Below are 15286 nucleotides of genomic sequence, written 5' to 3' on the forward strand. Positions count from 1 at the left end.
CGCCACGGAAGGAGGGGAACCAGATACACCATCTATCCGGCTGCTGAGATCCACTGCGTGTGATCGAAATGCTTTTAAACTTTTGAAATCATGTGAGTGTAATACCTTTCACTTACCTTTTATAAATTCTTGGTATACAGTCTGCGCTATGTCCAGTCTTCTTTTCTAAGGTCTCTTGGATTCTATATGGGGCTGAGATTGATTTCCTGAATACAGTGTGACATCCATACTTTGGGAAAGATACCTTTACGTGCCTTTAAACCTTCTCACACTTTTCAGTACATCTGCATTAGATCAGCCAATTTATTTAATTTGTCACAGCAATATTGCACTATCTATATACATTTTTGTTTTCACATATCCCTGCGCTTCCCGGAGATTCATCCCCAATGACCCTGGCTACCCAGGTACCGCCCCTGGCTACCCAGGTTCTGACCCCTGTTACCCAGGTACTGACCCCTGCTACCCAGGTTCTGACCCCTGCTACCCAGGTTCTGACCCCTGCTACCCAGGTACTGACCCTTGCTACACAGGTACTGACCCCTGCTACCCAGGTACTGTCCTCTGATACCCAGGTACTGACCCCTGCTACCCAGGTACTGACCCCTGCTACCCAGGTACTGACCCCTGCTACCCTGGTACTGACCCCTGCTACCCAGGTACTGACCCCTGCTACCCAGGTACTGACCCCTGCTACCCAGGTACTGACCCCTGCTACCCATGATACCCAGGTACTGTCCTCTGATACCCAGGTAATGACCCTGGCTACCCAGGTACCGCCCCCTGCTGTGTATTTATCGTCGGTTCGCTGTGATTAATGGGTTTGTACAACCTCAGCGATATATATATGTCCATATAATATCTTGTATAATATGTCTGTGCTATATGAGCCTGTAATATTCCTGTTCTTCAGTGTATAATCCCTGTGCTGCTGCCCTGCGGTGCCCGTGTGTATAATCCCTGTGCTGCTGCCCTGCGGGTGCCCGTGTGTATAATCCCTGTGCTTCTGCCCTGCGGGTGCCCGTGTGTATAATCCCTGTGCTGCTGCCTTGTGTATAATCCTTGTGCTGCTGCCTTGCGGGTTCCCGTGTGTATAATCCCTGTGCTGCTGCCCTGCGGGTGCCTGTGTGTATAATCCCTGTGCTGCTGCCCTGCGGGTGCCTGTGTGTATAATCCCTGTGCTTCTGCCCTGCGGGTGCCCGTGTGTATAATCCCTGTGCTGCTGCCTTGTGTATAATCCTTGTGCTGCTGCCTTGCGGGTTCCCGTGTGTATAATCCCTGTGCTGCTGCCCTGCGGGTTCCCGTGTGTATAATCCCTGTGCTGCTGCCCTGCGGGTGCCCGTGTGTATAATCCCTGTGCTGCTGCCTTGTGTATAATCCCTGTGCTGCTGCCCTGCGGGTGCCCGTGTGTATAATCCCTGTGCTGCTACCCTGCGGGTGCCCTTGTGTATAATCCTTGTGCCGATGCCCCGCGGGTGCTCTGTCCCCTGTGTAGGTGCCCATGGCTCGTGCCAGCATTATCTGGCTGATCGGGGAGTACTGTGAGAACGTGCCCAGGATCGCCCCTGATGTCCTGAGAAAGATGGCCAAATCCTTCACTAACGAGGAGGACATCGTCAAACTCCAAACTATCAACCTGGCAGCCAAGCTGTTTCTCACCAACTCCAAGCAGGTGAGAGCGTAGCGCGGCTAACAACGTGGCAGAACTGGCACCGGCTGCAGGAAGAGACTGCGACGTGGGCTGTGCCCCATACTGTTTCTCACCAATAACCCTGTACTGTGCCACGCTGTCCCTAACCGTGCCCAGTACTGTGCCACGCTGTCCATAACGTGCCCCATACTGTGCCACGCTGTCGCTAACCTTGCGCTGTACTGTGCCACGCTGTCCCTGACCGTGCTCTGTACTGTGCCACGTTGTCCCTGTGCCCTGTACTGTGCCACGCTGTCCCTAACCGTGCCCCGTACTGTGCCACGCTGTCCCTGACCGTGCTCTGTACTGTGCCACGCTGTCCCTAACCGTGCCCCGGACTGTGCCACACTGTCCCTAATAGTGCCCAGTACTGTGCCACGCTGTCCATAACGTGCCCCATACTGTGCCACGCTGTCCCTGACCGTGCTCTGTACTGTGCCACACTGTCCCTAACCGTGCCCCGTACTGTGCCACGCTGTCCCTAACCGTGCCCGTACTGTGACACTCTGTCCCTAACCGTGCCCCGTACTGTGCCACGCTGTCCCTGACCGTGCTCTGTACTGTGCCACGCTGTCCCTGACCATGCCCCATACTGTGCCACACTGTCCCTGACCGTGCCCCGTACTGTGCCACGCTGTCCCTGACCATGCCCCGTACTGTGCCACGCTGTCCCTGACCATGCCCCATACTGTGCCACGCTGTCCCTGACCATGCCCCATACTGTGCCACACTGTCCCTGACCATGCCCCGTACTGTGCCACGCTGTCCCTAACCGTGCCCCGTACTGTGCCACGCTGTCCCTGACCGTGCTCTGTACTGTGCCACGCTGTCCCTGACCATGCCCCATACTGTGCCACACTGTCTCTGACCGTGCCCCATACTGTGCCACGCTCTCCCTAACCGTGCCCCGTACTGTGCCACTCTGTCCCTAACCGTGCCCCGTACTGTGCCACTCTGTCCCTAACCGTGCCCCGTACTGTGCCACTCTGTCCCTAACCGTGCCCCGTACTGTGCCACTCTGTCCCTAACGTGCCCCGTACTGTGCCACTCTGTCCCTAACGTGCCCCGTACTGTGCCACGCTGTCCCTAACCGTACCCCATACTGTGCCACACTGTCTCTGACCGTGCCCCGTACTCCCCAGCTCTCCCCCCCCCCCCCCCTCTGTGTTACACATCCGGTATATAAGGGGGGAATAACACCATTTTTGTACGGAGGAGCGCCCTCACCCCTCTCTCTATCTCAGTCCCTCCCCACCCCCTCAGTGTGTCACTCTCATCCCCTGGTGTCTGCTCTCTGTCCATTGTTAGACCAAACTCCTCACCCATTATGTGCTGAACCTGGCCAAGTATGACCAGAACTATGACATCAGAGATCGCACACGCTTCATCCGCCAGCTCATTGTGCCCACTGACAAGAGCGGCGCGCTCAGCAAACACGCCAAGAAGCTCTTCCTGGCGCAGAAACCGGCGCCCATCCTGGAGTCATCGTTCAAAGGTGATCAGGGAGAGAGATAGGGTGGGAGCGGGAGGCTAGGATGGAGGGGGAGGTGAGGAGGGAGGGGGAGGTGAGGAGGGGCTGGCTAGGAGGGAGGGGGAGGCTAGGATGGAGGGAGGGGGAGGGGCTGGCTAAGAGGGAGGGAGACAGGGAAGGGGAGGTGAGGAGGGGCTGGCTAGGAGGGGTGGGGAGGCCGGGAGGGAGGGCCTGGCTAGGAGGGAGGGAGGGAGGGGGAGCCTAGGAGGGAGAGAGATATAGGGAGGGAGGGGCTAGAAGGGAGGAAGGGGGAGATTAGGAGGAAGAGGGGGAAGGGGAGGCTAGGAGGGAGTGAAAGGCTAGGAGGAAGAGAGAGCGATAGGGAGGGAAGGGAGAGGGAGGGAAAGGAGAGGGAGGGAAGGGAGAGGAAGGGAGAGGCTAGGAGGAAGAGAGAGCGATAGGGAGGGAGAGGCGGAGGCTAGAATGGAGGAAGAGAGCGATAGGGAGGGAAGGAGTGAGAGATAGGGAGGCTGGGAGGGAGAGGCTAGTAGGGGGAGAGAGGGAAAGACTAGGAGGGAGAGGCTAGGAGGAAGAGAGAGCGATAGGGAGGGAGAGGCGGAGGCTAGAATGGAGGAAGAGAGCGATAGGGAGGGAAGGAGTGAGAGATAGGGAGGCTGGGAGGGAGAGGCTAGTAGGGGGAGAGAGGGAAAGACTAGGAGGGAGAGAGCGATAGGGAGGGAGGGAAAGAGAGAGATAGGGACGGAGGTAAAGGCTAGGAGGGAGGAAGGGAAAGGCTAGGAGGGAGAGAGTGTTAGGGAGGGAGAGGTAGGGAGGGAGGGAGAGGGAAAGAGTGGGAGGATAGGAGGGAGAGAGCAATAGGGAGGGAAGGAGTGAGAGGGAGATAAGGGAGTGAGAGGGAGATAGGGAGGGGAGGAGGGAGAGCGATAGGGACAGAGGTAAAGGCTAGGAGGGAGGGAGAGAGGCTAGGAGGGAGGGAAGGAAGAGAAAGGCTAGGAGGGGGGAGGGAGAGAGGCTAGGAGGGAGGGAGGGAGAAAGGCTAGGAAGGAGGGAGGGAGAGAGGCAGGGAGAGAGGCTAGGAGGGAGGGAGGCTAGGAAGGAGGGAGAGAGGCTAGGAGGGAGAGAGGCTAGAAGGGAGGGAGAGCGATAGGGAGGGAGGGGAGAGACAAGGAGGGAGAAGTATAATTATGTGTGAGAGGAGAGAGAGGGAGGTGGGATCTGTACAGTCCTTATACACATATAACACAGCTCCCTCCCCCCAGACCGCGATCACTTCCAGCTGGGCTCCCTCTCTCACCTCCTCAATTCCAAGGCTGTGGGATACCAAGAGCTGCCCGACTGGCCGGAGGAAGCTCCTGACCCGTCCGTGCGCAACGTGGAGGTGAAGGGAGCTGTGCGTGCTGTCACCTGAGTATATAGGGACGCGGGTAGTGCCCTCCTGCTGTGCCAGGCTGTGTCCCCTGCAGTGTTAGGCCGCATCCCCCGCTGCACCCTCTGCTGTGCCAGGCTGTGCCCTCTGACCTGCAAGGTTGTGCCCTTCTATTCAAGGCTGTGCCCCTACTGTGCCAAGCCATGACCCCTGCTGTGCCAGGCCGTGCCCCCTGCTGTTAAGCCGCATCCCCCGCTGCACTCACTTTTGTGCCAGGCCGTGCCCTTTGCCCTGCCCAATGCTGTGCCCCCTTACTATGCCAGGCTTCACTGCTCCTCTCTGCTATTCCATTCTGTACACCCTACTATGCCAGTTTGTACCGCCTGCTAGGGTGCCCTTTTGCTATGCCGGTCTTATTGTGCATTTGTCTGGGTCAGTTATACACACACTGCGGTCTCTTCCGGGTCTCGGGCTGGGGGCAGGGAGGGGGTTTCAGCACACAGCGTGTTGTAGGATCAGTGATTAGGGACAGGTCCAGAAACCCCGTCTCCCCCTTATACACAGGAGGAGGAGGACGCTGCTCCCAGGGAAGCTCACATCGGACTCCTGGGGGAGTGGAAGAAGGTGTCTCTCCTCTGTGTGCAGTGTGGAGGATGCAGTGTGTACAGTGCTGAGTGCGCAGTGTGTGCAGTGTGCAGTAGTGTGGAGGATTCCGTGTGCAGTGTGCAGTGTGTGTGCGGAGTGTGTAGTTTGCAGTGTGTGCAGTGTGTAGTTTGCAGTGTGTGTAGTGTGCAGTGCTACCGTTTTATCCTATTCGGTCAGTGTCATCTTAAAACTTCACGCAGCAAGACTGCCCCCTCTGGCAGATAATCTTCACTAAGTCCTACCTGCCATGGGATAAATCACAGTGCTGCTGTGATGCCAGTGGGGCATACAGTATGTATCCGTTTGTTCCCAAATGTTCTTATATACATACATTTATGAGGCTTGTCATCTTGCTTCTTACTCCTATAATTGCTCCCTATAGCTCCTCCTATAACCACCTTAACTGCTCCTATAACCCCTCTTCAACTGCTCCCTATAACTGCTCCTATAACCCCTCTTCAACTGCTCCCTATAACTGCTCCTATAACCCCTCTTCAACTGCTCCCTATAACTCCACCGCTAACTGCTCCTATAACTCCACCGCTAACTGGCTATAACTGCTCCTATAACTCCTCTCCTAACTGCTCCTATAACCTCTTTGTATATAGTGCTGCAGTTTGTGACACTTGACACATTTCCCCGTTAGGCCGCGCTTATAGCGCCGGTGACGCGACGTCAGGCTGCGGTCACTGGAAAAATCAAATGGAGATGACTTCCAGCGATCGTGACCAAGCTGTCGCGCTTACTATAAGCGCATGCGACGGCGGCAATGCATTTGTTTTGACGCGGCGTCGCTGTCGCCGGCACTATAAGCGCCGCCTTATATAGCATTAGGAGCGGCTTTGGTCTGGTTTGGATTTCCTGTCGGCATAGAGCATTATGGTCCAGCTACAGACGTCCGTTATCTCCGTGCTAATACTGCAAATCATTAACACTCGTAACTTTCCCCCGAGAGCTAATTATATGCAAAAGCTGATCTCATTAGCACAGGACTAACGCCATGTTACGTTAGCACTGCCATGCGTTCATGTAAAATAACGTAGCGTTAAGTATCCGTTACCTAAAGATGGCGTCACTCCCACCCAGACCCTCGTTAATAAAGAGCGGAGAGGGAAATAACGCGGTTAGTTAAATGACCCCTGTGTCCCTGTAAAAGTCCTATTCTTGTGTGTGGGTGGAACAGCGAGTTTAGCTCGTTAAATACCCGCGTTCACCTTAACCGACTATAGTGGGTATGCAAGGTTACTCTTGCGTTTCATTAGCACCAACGTGGGTTCGAGTTAACGCCGTCTTAGCCGTAGCACAGACCTTCACGCTGGTTTTGTGGCTCTGAAGGTCTCCGTTAGCACTTAACGATGTGTGAAGTTAGCGCATCGTTAATTAAATAAAGGAGCTCTGAAGTTCTGGGACAGTTCCTGTCTCCGTTACGCTGAGCTCGTAACTTTCTGCGGAGTGACACATTAATGACATAAAAAGTATGGGTTTGAGGTGAGGGTGGTATCATCCTGACGCCCAGATTTTCCGTCAAATGGTATGGAAATCAATGGGATATTTATGCAGCTGGCGCACGCAGAAAGCCGCCCGGCGTGCAGCTGGCGCGCGCAGAAAGCCGGCCGGCGTGCAGCTGGTGCGCGCAGAAAGTCGGCCGGCGTGCAGCTGGCGCGCGCAGAAAGCCGCCCGGCGTGCAGCTGGCGCGCACAGAAAGCCGCCCGGCGTGCAGCTGGCGCGCACAGAAAGCCGCCCGGCGTGCAGCTGGCGCGCGCAGAAAGCCAATAGATACAGGGTTTAGGTAAATCATTACACACGGTGCATGTCTCTGTCTTTGTTTATCTAATCACCACATGTTGATATAAATATAGATGAATAGAAGAAGTGTAATTGCCTGTAGGCAGAGAGGGATAGCCATGCATTTCCAGGGTGTGAGATAGCCATGCATTTTCCCCTCTCACCCCCCGTGGTCTCCCCGCAGGTGCCCGAATGGACCAAGTGTCCGAGCAGAGACAAGAGGAAGGAGAGGGACGATAAGCCATTTTATTCCGATTCAGAGGGGGAGTCAGGACCGACGGAATCTGCAGACAGCGGTGAGAGACCGCGTGTGAGCAGGGCGCGGTGCCGCGTGTGAGCAGGGCGCGGTGCCGCGTGTGAGCAGGGCGCGGTGCCGCGTGTGAGCAGAGCGCGGTGCCGCGTGTGAGCAGAGCACGGTGCCGCGTGTGAGCAGAGCGCTGTGCCGCGTGTGAGCAGAGCGCTGTGCCGCGTGTGAGCAGGGCGCTGTGCCGCGTGTGAGCAGGGCGCGGTGCCGCGTGTGAGCAGAGCGCTGTGCCGCGTGTGAGCAGGGCAGTGTGCCGCGTGTGAGCAGAGCGCGGTGCCGCGTGTGAGCAGAGCGCGGTGAGAGGCTGCGTGTGAGCAGAACGCGGTGCCGCGTGTGAGCAGAGCGCTGTGCCGCGTGTGAGCAGAGCGCTGTGCCGCGTGTGAGCAGAGCGCTGTGCCGCGTGTGAGCAGGGCGGTGTGCCGCGTGTGAGCAGAGCGCGGTGCCGCGTGTGAGCAGAGCGCGGTGAGAGGCTGCGTGTGAGCAGAACGCGGTGCCGCGTGTGAGCAGAGCGCTGTGCCGCGTGTGAGCAGAGCGCGGTGCCGCGTGTGAGCAGGGCGCGGTGCCGCGTGTGAGCAGGGCGCGGTGCCGCGTGTGAGCAGGGCGCGGTGCCGCGTGTGAGCAGAGCGCTGTGCCGCGTGTGAGCAGGGCGCTGTGCCGCGTGTGAGCAGAGCGCTGTGCCGCGTGTGAGCAGAGCGCAGGGCGCTGTGCCGCGTGTGAGCAGAGCGCAGGGCGCTGTGCCGCGCGTGAGCAGGGCGCTGTGCCGCGCATGAGCAGGGCGCTGTGCCGCGCGTGAGCAGGGCGCTGTGCCGCGCGTGAGCAGGGCGCTGTGCCGCGCGTGAGCAGGGCGCGTGCCGCGCGTGAGCAGGGCGCGGTGCCGCGCGTGAGCAGGGCGCGGTGCCGCGCGTGAGCAGGGCGCGGTGCCGCGCGTGAGCAGGGCGCGGTGCCGCGCGTGAGCAGGGCGCGGTGCCGCGCGTGAGCAGGGCGCGGTGCCGCGCGTGAGCAGGGCGCGGTGCCGCGCGTGAGCAGGGCGCGGTGCCGCGCGTGAGCAGGGCGCGGTGCCGCGCGTGAGCAGGGCGCGGTGCCGCGTTCCGTGTGTGAGCATAGTGCCTGCGCCGTGCCTCCTCCCGCTGCCTGCGCCGTGCCTCCTCCCGCTGCCTGCGCCGTGCCTCCTCCCGCTGCCTGCGCCGTGCCTCCTCCCGCTGCCTGCGCCGTGCCTCCTCCCGCTGCCTGCGCCGTGCCTCCTCCCGCTGCCTGCGCCGTGCTTCCTCCCGCTGCCTGCACCGTGCCTCCTCCCTCTACCCGCCTCCTTCCCCCGCCTGCGTGGTGCCTCTTCCCTCTGCCCGCGCAATGCCTCCTCCCGTTGCCCACGCCATACCTCTGGCCGCGCCTCCTTCCACTGCCCGCGCCAAGCCTCGTGCCTCCTCCCCGTCTACACGCTGCCTCCTCGTTATTTGCCCTGATGTCCATGTGTCACAGAGCCAGAGTCGGTAAGCGAGTCGGAGAGCGGCAGCAGCAGTGGGAGCGCGTCCGCTTCCGGGAGCGAGGAGGAGAGCGAAGAGGAAGATGGGTCTGAGAAAGAGGAGAAGAAAGAGGAGAAGAAGAAAGTGCCGCAGAGCGAGGGGAGGTGAGGAGACGGGTGGGGAGAGCTGGAGGGGGGATGTGGGGAGGAGGGAAAGGGGAGTGATGGGGTAGGAGAGCAATGGGTGGGGAGCAAATAGAGACCCAAATGAGCGAGAGGGGCTGCGCTGTGACCCCTCACCCCCCTAATCTGTGACCCCCCCTCCCAATCTGTGACCCCACACCCCTCCCCAATCTTTAACCCTCCCTGCCAATCTGTGACCCCCTCCAATCTGTGACACCCCCCCCAATCTGTGACCCCACACCCCTCCCCAATCTGTAACCCTCCCTGCCAATCTGTGACACCCCCCCCAATCTGTGACCCCACACCCCTCCCCAATCTGTAACCCTCCCTGCCAATCTGTGACCCCCCCTGCCAATCTGTGACCCCCCCCAATCTGTGACCCCACACCCCTCCCCAATCTGTAACCCTCCCTGCCAATCTGTGACCCCCCCTGCCAATCTGTGACCCCCCCCCTAATCTGTGACCCCACACCCCTCCTTAATCTGTAACCCTCCCTGCCAATCTGTGACCCCCCGCCCCCTGTGACTCCCCCCCCCAATCTGTGACAGCGATGACACTGACCAGGAGCAGAAAGTGACCTCCAGGGGGAAGAAAACCGCAGCAAAGACCTCCCACAAATCCGCCTCCGAGGAGGGGAGCAGCTCCGGGAGCAGCGGGTCTGGGACGGGCTCCTCGTCAGAGGAAGACGAGGAAGAGGAGAAGCGTGCGCCCGAGCCCAAGAAAAAACCAAGCGTAAGGTTCCAAAGCAATCGGCTCAGCCGTGATAGGGTTAACCACTTCAGCAGCACGGGCTGGGTTAATGCCAGACAGGCCCCGCCCACGGGCCGCGCTGGGAGGAACGCGCCGGGGGAGGGGGGCATTACTCCGCTCAGCACCAGAGGGGCCACAGACGCAGTGTCAATCACATTCCATCTGGCACCGAAGGGGTTAATAATCTGAACGAGGAGTAAATCCTGGTCTTTGGTTAGTAATCGCGAGGCCGCCGTTAGACAGAGAGGCTGACAGAGGCGAAACGCTGGTATTCCCGGAGAAAAGGGAAACACATTCATTTATCACACGGTACCAATAAGTCAGTTACTGTAACTGGGGGGGGGGGGGGGGATCTTTGACCTGTAAAGTGGAAATGCACTAATGGCAGTGACAGGGTTAAGGGGTCGGTCCCTCCTAGGAGCAAAGTGTACTAATGGCAGTGACAGGGTTAAGGGGTCACTTTTCCCCCAAATCTGCCCCTATAAATATGATTAAATCCTTATTAAAGTTATTATAGGAACACGGGGAGCTGAGACTTGGGAGGGGACTGATTTCCTCGCGCTGCCCCCTTGTGTCTGACGTCTGCGTGTGTTCAACAAGAGTTTGCGCAGGCAAAGCCCCCTCTCTCCCCCTCCCCTTATCTGTATTGTCTCTCTGATAAGGGCGGGGGGCCGAGGCCACTAATAAAATGCAACTTATAATTCATTTCCAAGTTTACAAAATCAGGCCAATCTTTGGGGTTCCCACCGCTAGATTTTGTTTAACTTGTTCACACCAGGTGGTTGTTTTTTGGAAGTGCCCCTCCCTCCCCGTGCGAGGTTTAACCCCGCGTGTTGTGTGTCCCGTGCAGCCTCCTGTCACCAAGCCCCTGATCCTCCGAGGTGCGCGGGAGAGGAAGGAGATGTCGCTGCTGGATCTGGATGACTGTGAGTAGTCCGGGAGAACGAGTCCGGTCTCGTCCCGCGGGGGCTGTGTTCTGATGTAGCGTCAGGGCCGCAGACAGCTTTCCCGGGGCCCAGGACTGGAGCCGTCCTCCCCACCTCCCCCAGCGTATCGGTGCCCTTCTCCCCCCCCCCCATTCACACATCCTCGCTCCTCTCTCACCCATCTATTCCCCCCTCTCTTCCACACTCTCCCTCCCCCAAACTCAGTCCTATACCCTCTCCTCTTCTCCCCCCCTCCGCTATCACTCAATGACCCCCCCTCTCACTCAATCTTTCCTTCCTCACACTCATTCCCCCGCTGCCCCATAAATTACACAAAATACCCCCCCCACACACACACACAATCCTCAGAATACGCATACAATTCCCCCCCCCCACACACACACAATCCTCAGAATACGCATACAATTCCCCCCCCCCCCCACACACACACACAATCCTCAGAATACGCATACAATTCCCCCCCCACACACACACAATACACAATATCCCCCCCCCCTCCTACGCACACACTTCCCCCCAACACACACACACCGACAGGTTGGGTCCCCAACATCTCTCCCCCGCCCCGCTCTGTCGGCGGCCCTGGCGGGCGTGATTTATATTGGGATAATCTGCATGTCACTGAGTCCTGTGCAAACTGTGACATTATGAATCAAAACGGGATACGTTGTGTTAACGTCGCGTTACAGCGGACGTTGTGTTATTGGACGTCGCTTTACGGCAGACGTTGTGTTATCGGATGTTATGTCACGGCGGACGTTGTGTTATCGGAGTCGCGTTACGGTGCACGTTGTGTTATCGGAGTCGCGTTACGGTGCACGTTGTGTTATCTGAAATCGCGTTACGGTGCACGTTGTGTTATCGGACGTCGCGTTACGGTGCACGTTGTGTTATCGGACGTCGCGTTACGGCGGACGTTGTGTTATCGGACGTCGCGTTACGGTGCGCGTTGTGTTATCAGACGTCGCGTTACGGTGCACGTTGTGTTATCGGACTTTGCGTTACGGTGCGCGTTGTGTTATCGGACGTCGCGTTACGGTGCACGTTGTGTTATCGGACGTCGCGTTACGGTGCACGTTGTGTTATCGGACGTCGCGTTACGGTGCACGTTGTGTTATCGGACGTCGCGTTACGGTGCACGTTGTGTTATCAGACGTCGCGTTACGGTGCACGTTGTGTTATCGGACGTCGCGTTACGGTGCACGTTGTGTTATCAGACGTCGCGTTACGGTGCACGTTGTGTTATCGGACGTCGCGTTACGGTGCACGTTGTGTTATTGGACGTCGCGTTACGGTGCACGTTGTGTTATCGGACGTCGCGTTACGGTGCGCGTTGTGTTATCGGACGTCGCGTTACGGTGCACGTTGTGTTATCAGACGTCGCGTTACGGCGCACGTTGTGTTATCGGACGTCGCGTTACGGTGCGCGTTGTGTTATCGGACGTTGTGTTATCGGACGTCACGTTACGGCGGACGTTGTGTTATTAACACATTAACACAACTTTAACACATACCTGTTGTAGCAAAATGTGTCCGAAAATGTAAATACTCACTCCAGAGCGTGCAACAGTTCATTCAGAGCCCAAAGCATTACTTATTACTGTACATGTTTTGTTTTAATATATATATATATATACATACGTGTGTGTGTGTGTGTGTATATATATAATATATATATATGTATGTATGTATGTATATTTATGTATGTATATACACACACACACACACACACACACACAGTTAGGTCCGGAAGTAATTGGACACTGACACAATTTTCATAATTTTGGCTCTGTACACCACCACAATGGATTTGAAATGAAACAACTGAAATGCAATAGAAGTTCAGACTTTTAGCTTTAATTCAAGGGGTTGAACAAAAATATCGTATGAAACGTTTAGGAATTGCAACCATTTTCATACACAGTCCCCTTATTTCAGGGGCTCGAATGTAATGGACAAATTAACACAATCATAAATAAAATGTTCATTTTTAATACTTTGTCGAGAATCCTTTGCAGGCAATGACTGCTTGAAGTCTGGAACGCATGGACATCACCAAACGCTAGGTTTCCTCCTTTGTGATGCTTTGCCAGGCCTTTACTGCAGCTGTCTTCAGTTGTTGTTTGTTCGTGGGTCTTTCTGCCTTACGTTTTGTCTTCAGCAAGTGAAATGCATGCTCGATCGGGTTGAGATCAGGTAATTGACTCGGCCATTGCAGGATATTCCACTTCTTTGCCTTAAAAAAATTCCTGGGTTGCTTTCGCAGTATGTTTTGGGTCATTGTCCATCTGTAAAGTGAAGCGCCGTCCAATTAACTTCGCTGAATTTTGCTGAATCTGAGCAGACAATATATCCCCCCTATACACTTCAGAATTCATCCGGCTGCTTCTGTCTTCTGTCACATCATCAATAAACACTAGTGACCCAATGCCATTGGAAGCCATGCATGCCCCTGCCATCACACCGCCTAACCGTGTTTTACAGATGATGTGGTAAGCTTCGGATCATGAGCCGTTCCAAGCCTTCTCCATACTTTTTTCTTCCCATCATTCTGGTACAGGATGATCTTACGATATAGAAAAAAAGTCCTCCTTGGTGCTGGAATCCTGGTGTTGCTGGCGTTATTCTCCGATTGGTATATGGAACAAACGACAACAAAAGTACATATCTATTAATAAATCAATATGACCCGTCTATAACTGTAATCACCTCTATGTGCACTTCTAGGCATGATACTTCCACACCTTACAGAAAAGATGTAATTACCTATAAGATCTTATGCATATATTGAGACAAATGTGTAAACCTACACCACAGTTCAGAGATGGCTATAGGAAGTGAACAATGGATAAAACTTAACTTCTAAATTGATCAGATCCTCTTCTGATGGGATACAGCAACCTCACAAGCCATATGAAAAAGCAATAGAACAGACCATAGGGCAATATCGTATGAACAACTTTACTATAAAACATATAAAAAAAACAATTGGAATATCACTCACGAATTCCCTATAAAATTGAAGCGGTGTGAACATTCAGGCCGTCACCAGCCCCTTTTCTTTCTGCTCTCCGGGTAAGTAACCTCTGCCAAGCGTCCCGTCTCAACTGTCTCACCAGGTGCAGTTTAGGGGATGATAGTATACCGGCGGTGGAGTGAGCACACTCTACTTCCACGATCGTGCTTGTGCTGGGACCGCTACGCTGTCATCACGTGGTCCACGTGCGCGCTCCTAGGTTCCGCCTTCTCTTCCCCTCCGTTTGTGTATGTCCGCTATGACGCGGATCTCGCTGAGGGAACTTCTCTCTTTACCAGCTCCGGGCTGATGCAGTCAATTTAGTATTCTTCCCGCACATGCGCACTCCGCCCTACGCGTTTCAAAAAATCCTGTTCTTTTTGTCAGGGGCATTGTGCATCTTTTCTGAAAGGTGTGGAAGTATCATGCCTAGAAGTGCACATAGAGGTGATTAGTTATAGACAGGTCATATTTATTTATTAATAGATATGTACTTTTGTTGTCGTTTGTTCCATATACCAATCGGAGAATAACCCCAGCAACACCAGGATTCCAGCGCCAAGGAGGACTTTTTTCTATATCGTATTCCAGGAGGTCATTTTTGAACTGACCTTCAAATTGTCTGGTCAGCAGGACTCTGGACAATATATCTAGTTGGTATTGTATCTAGGTTTGTGATATACTGCAAGGAATTCACTTTTGAGCGCTACGGTTGTGTTTAATATCATAACAGGTTGATCTTAGTTTCATCTGTCCAAAGAATGCTGTTCCAGAACTGGACTGGCTTTTTTAGATATTGTTTGGCAAAGTCTAATCTGGCCTTTCTATTAGAGGCTTATGAATGGTTTGCACCTTGTGGTGAAAGCTCTGTATTTGCCCTCGTGAAGTCTTCTCTTTATGGTAGACTTGGATAATGCTATGCCTACCTTCTGGAGAGTGTTCTTCACTTGGCTGGATGTTGTGAAGGGGTTTTTCTTTACCATGGAAAGGATCCTACGATCATCCACCACTGTTGTCTTCCGTGGACGTCCAGGCCTTTTTGTGTTGCAGAGCTCACCAGTGCGTTCTTTTTTTCTCAGAATGTTCCAAAATGTTCCTGCTATATCTCTGATGGATTTTCTTTTTTTTTGCAGCCTAAGGATGCCCTGTTTCACTTGCAATGCCACACCTGGAAACAACTCCAGACCTTTTACCTGCTTAATTGATGATGAAATAATGAAGGAATAGCCGACACCTGTCCATGAAACAGCTTTTGAGTCAATTGTCCAATTACTTTTGGTCCCTTGAAAAAGAGGGGGCTACATATTCAAGAGATGTAATTCCTAAACCCTTCCTCCAATTTGGATGTGAATACCCTCAAATTAAAGCTGATAGACTGCACTTTAAGCCCATATTCATTATTTAACTGTAACTTGAATTTATTTTGGTAAAAAGCCGAAATAACAAAAACTTGTATCAGTGTCCAATTATTTCCGGACCTAACTGTGTGTGTGTGTGTATGTATGTATGTATGTATATATATATATATATGTATATGTATATATATTGTGCTTATGTTACAGAAAAAGATTATTACAAGAACATACAGTTACAATAAATGCAGAACAGTTTCTTAAAATATAAGGATAAGCTGCTTGTTGGAACACACA

At 54.5% G+C, this 15286-nt stretch overlaps 1 protein-coding gene across 5 annotated transcripts in view; it reads left to right on the plus strand.

The window, feature by feature from the left end:
- Positions 1 to 15286, plus strand: part of AP3B2 (adaptor related protein complex 3 subunit beta 2) — a 125164-nt gene that overhangs the window by 103181 nt on the left and 6697 nt on the right. For 3 of the 5 annotated variants that reach the window (XM_075575930.1, XM_075575928.1, XM_075575932.1), the window contains 7 exons: positions 1496 to 1672; positions 2999 to 3185; positions 4442 to 4572; positions 7163 to 7274; positions 8759 to 8906; positions 9473 to 9656; positions 10525 to 10600. In XM_075575930.1, the coding sequence (XP_075432045.1) occupies positions 1496 to 1672; positions 2999 to 3185; positions 4442 to 4572; positions 7163 to 7274; positions 8759 to 8906; positions 9473 to 9656; positions 10525 to 10600 (1015 nt within the window). The remainder of the gene's footprint in view (positions 1 to 1495; positions 1673 to 2998; positions 3186 to 4441; positions 4573 to 7162; positions 7275 to 8758; positions 8907 to 9472; positions 9657 to 10524; positions 10601 to 15286) is intronic. The other 2 variants (XM_075575931.1, XM_075575929.1) reach the window with 1 other exon arrangement.

This window comes from Ascaphus truei, chromosome 18 (assembly GCF_040206685.1).
Source record: "Ascaphus truei isolate aAscTru1 chromosome 18, aAscTru1.hap1, whole genome shotgun sequence".
NCBI classification, from domain to species: Eukaryota; Metazoa; Chordata; class Amphibia; order Anura; family Ascaphidae; genus Ascaphus; species Ascaphus truei.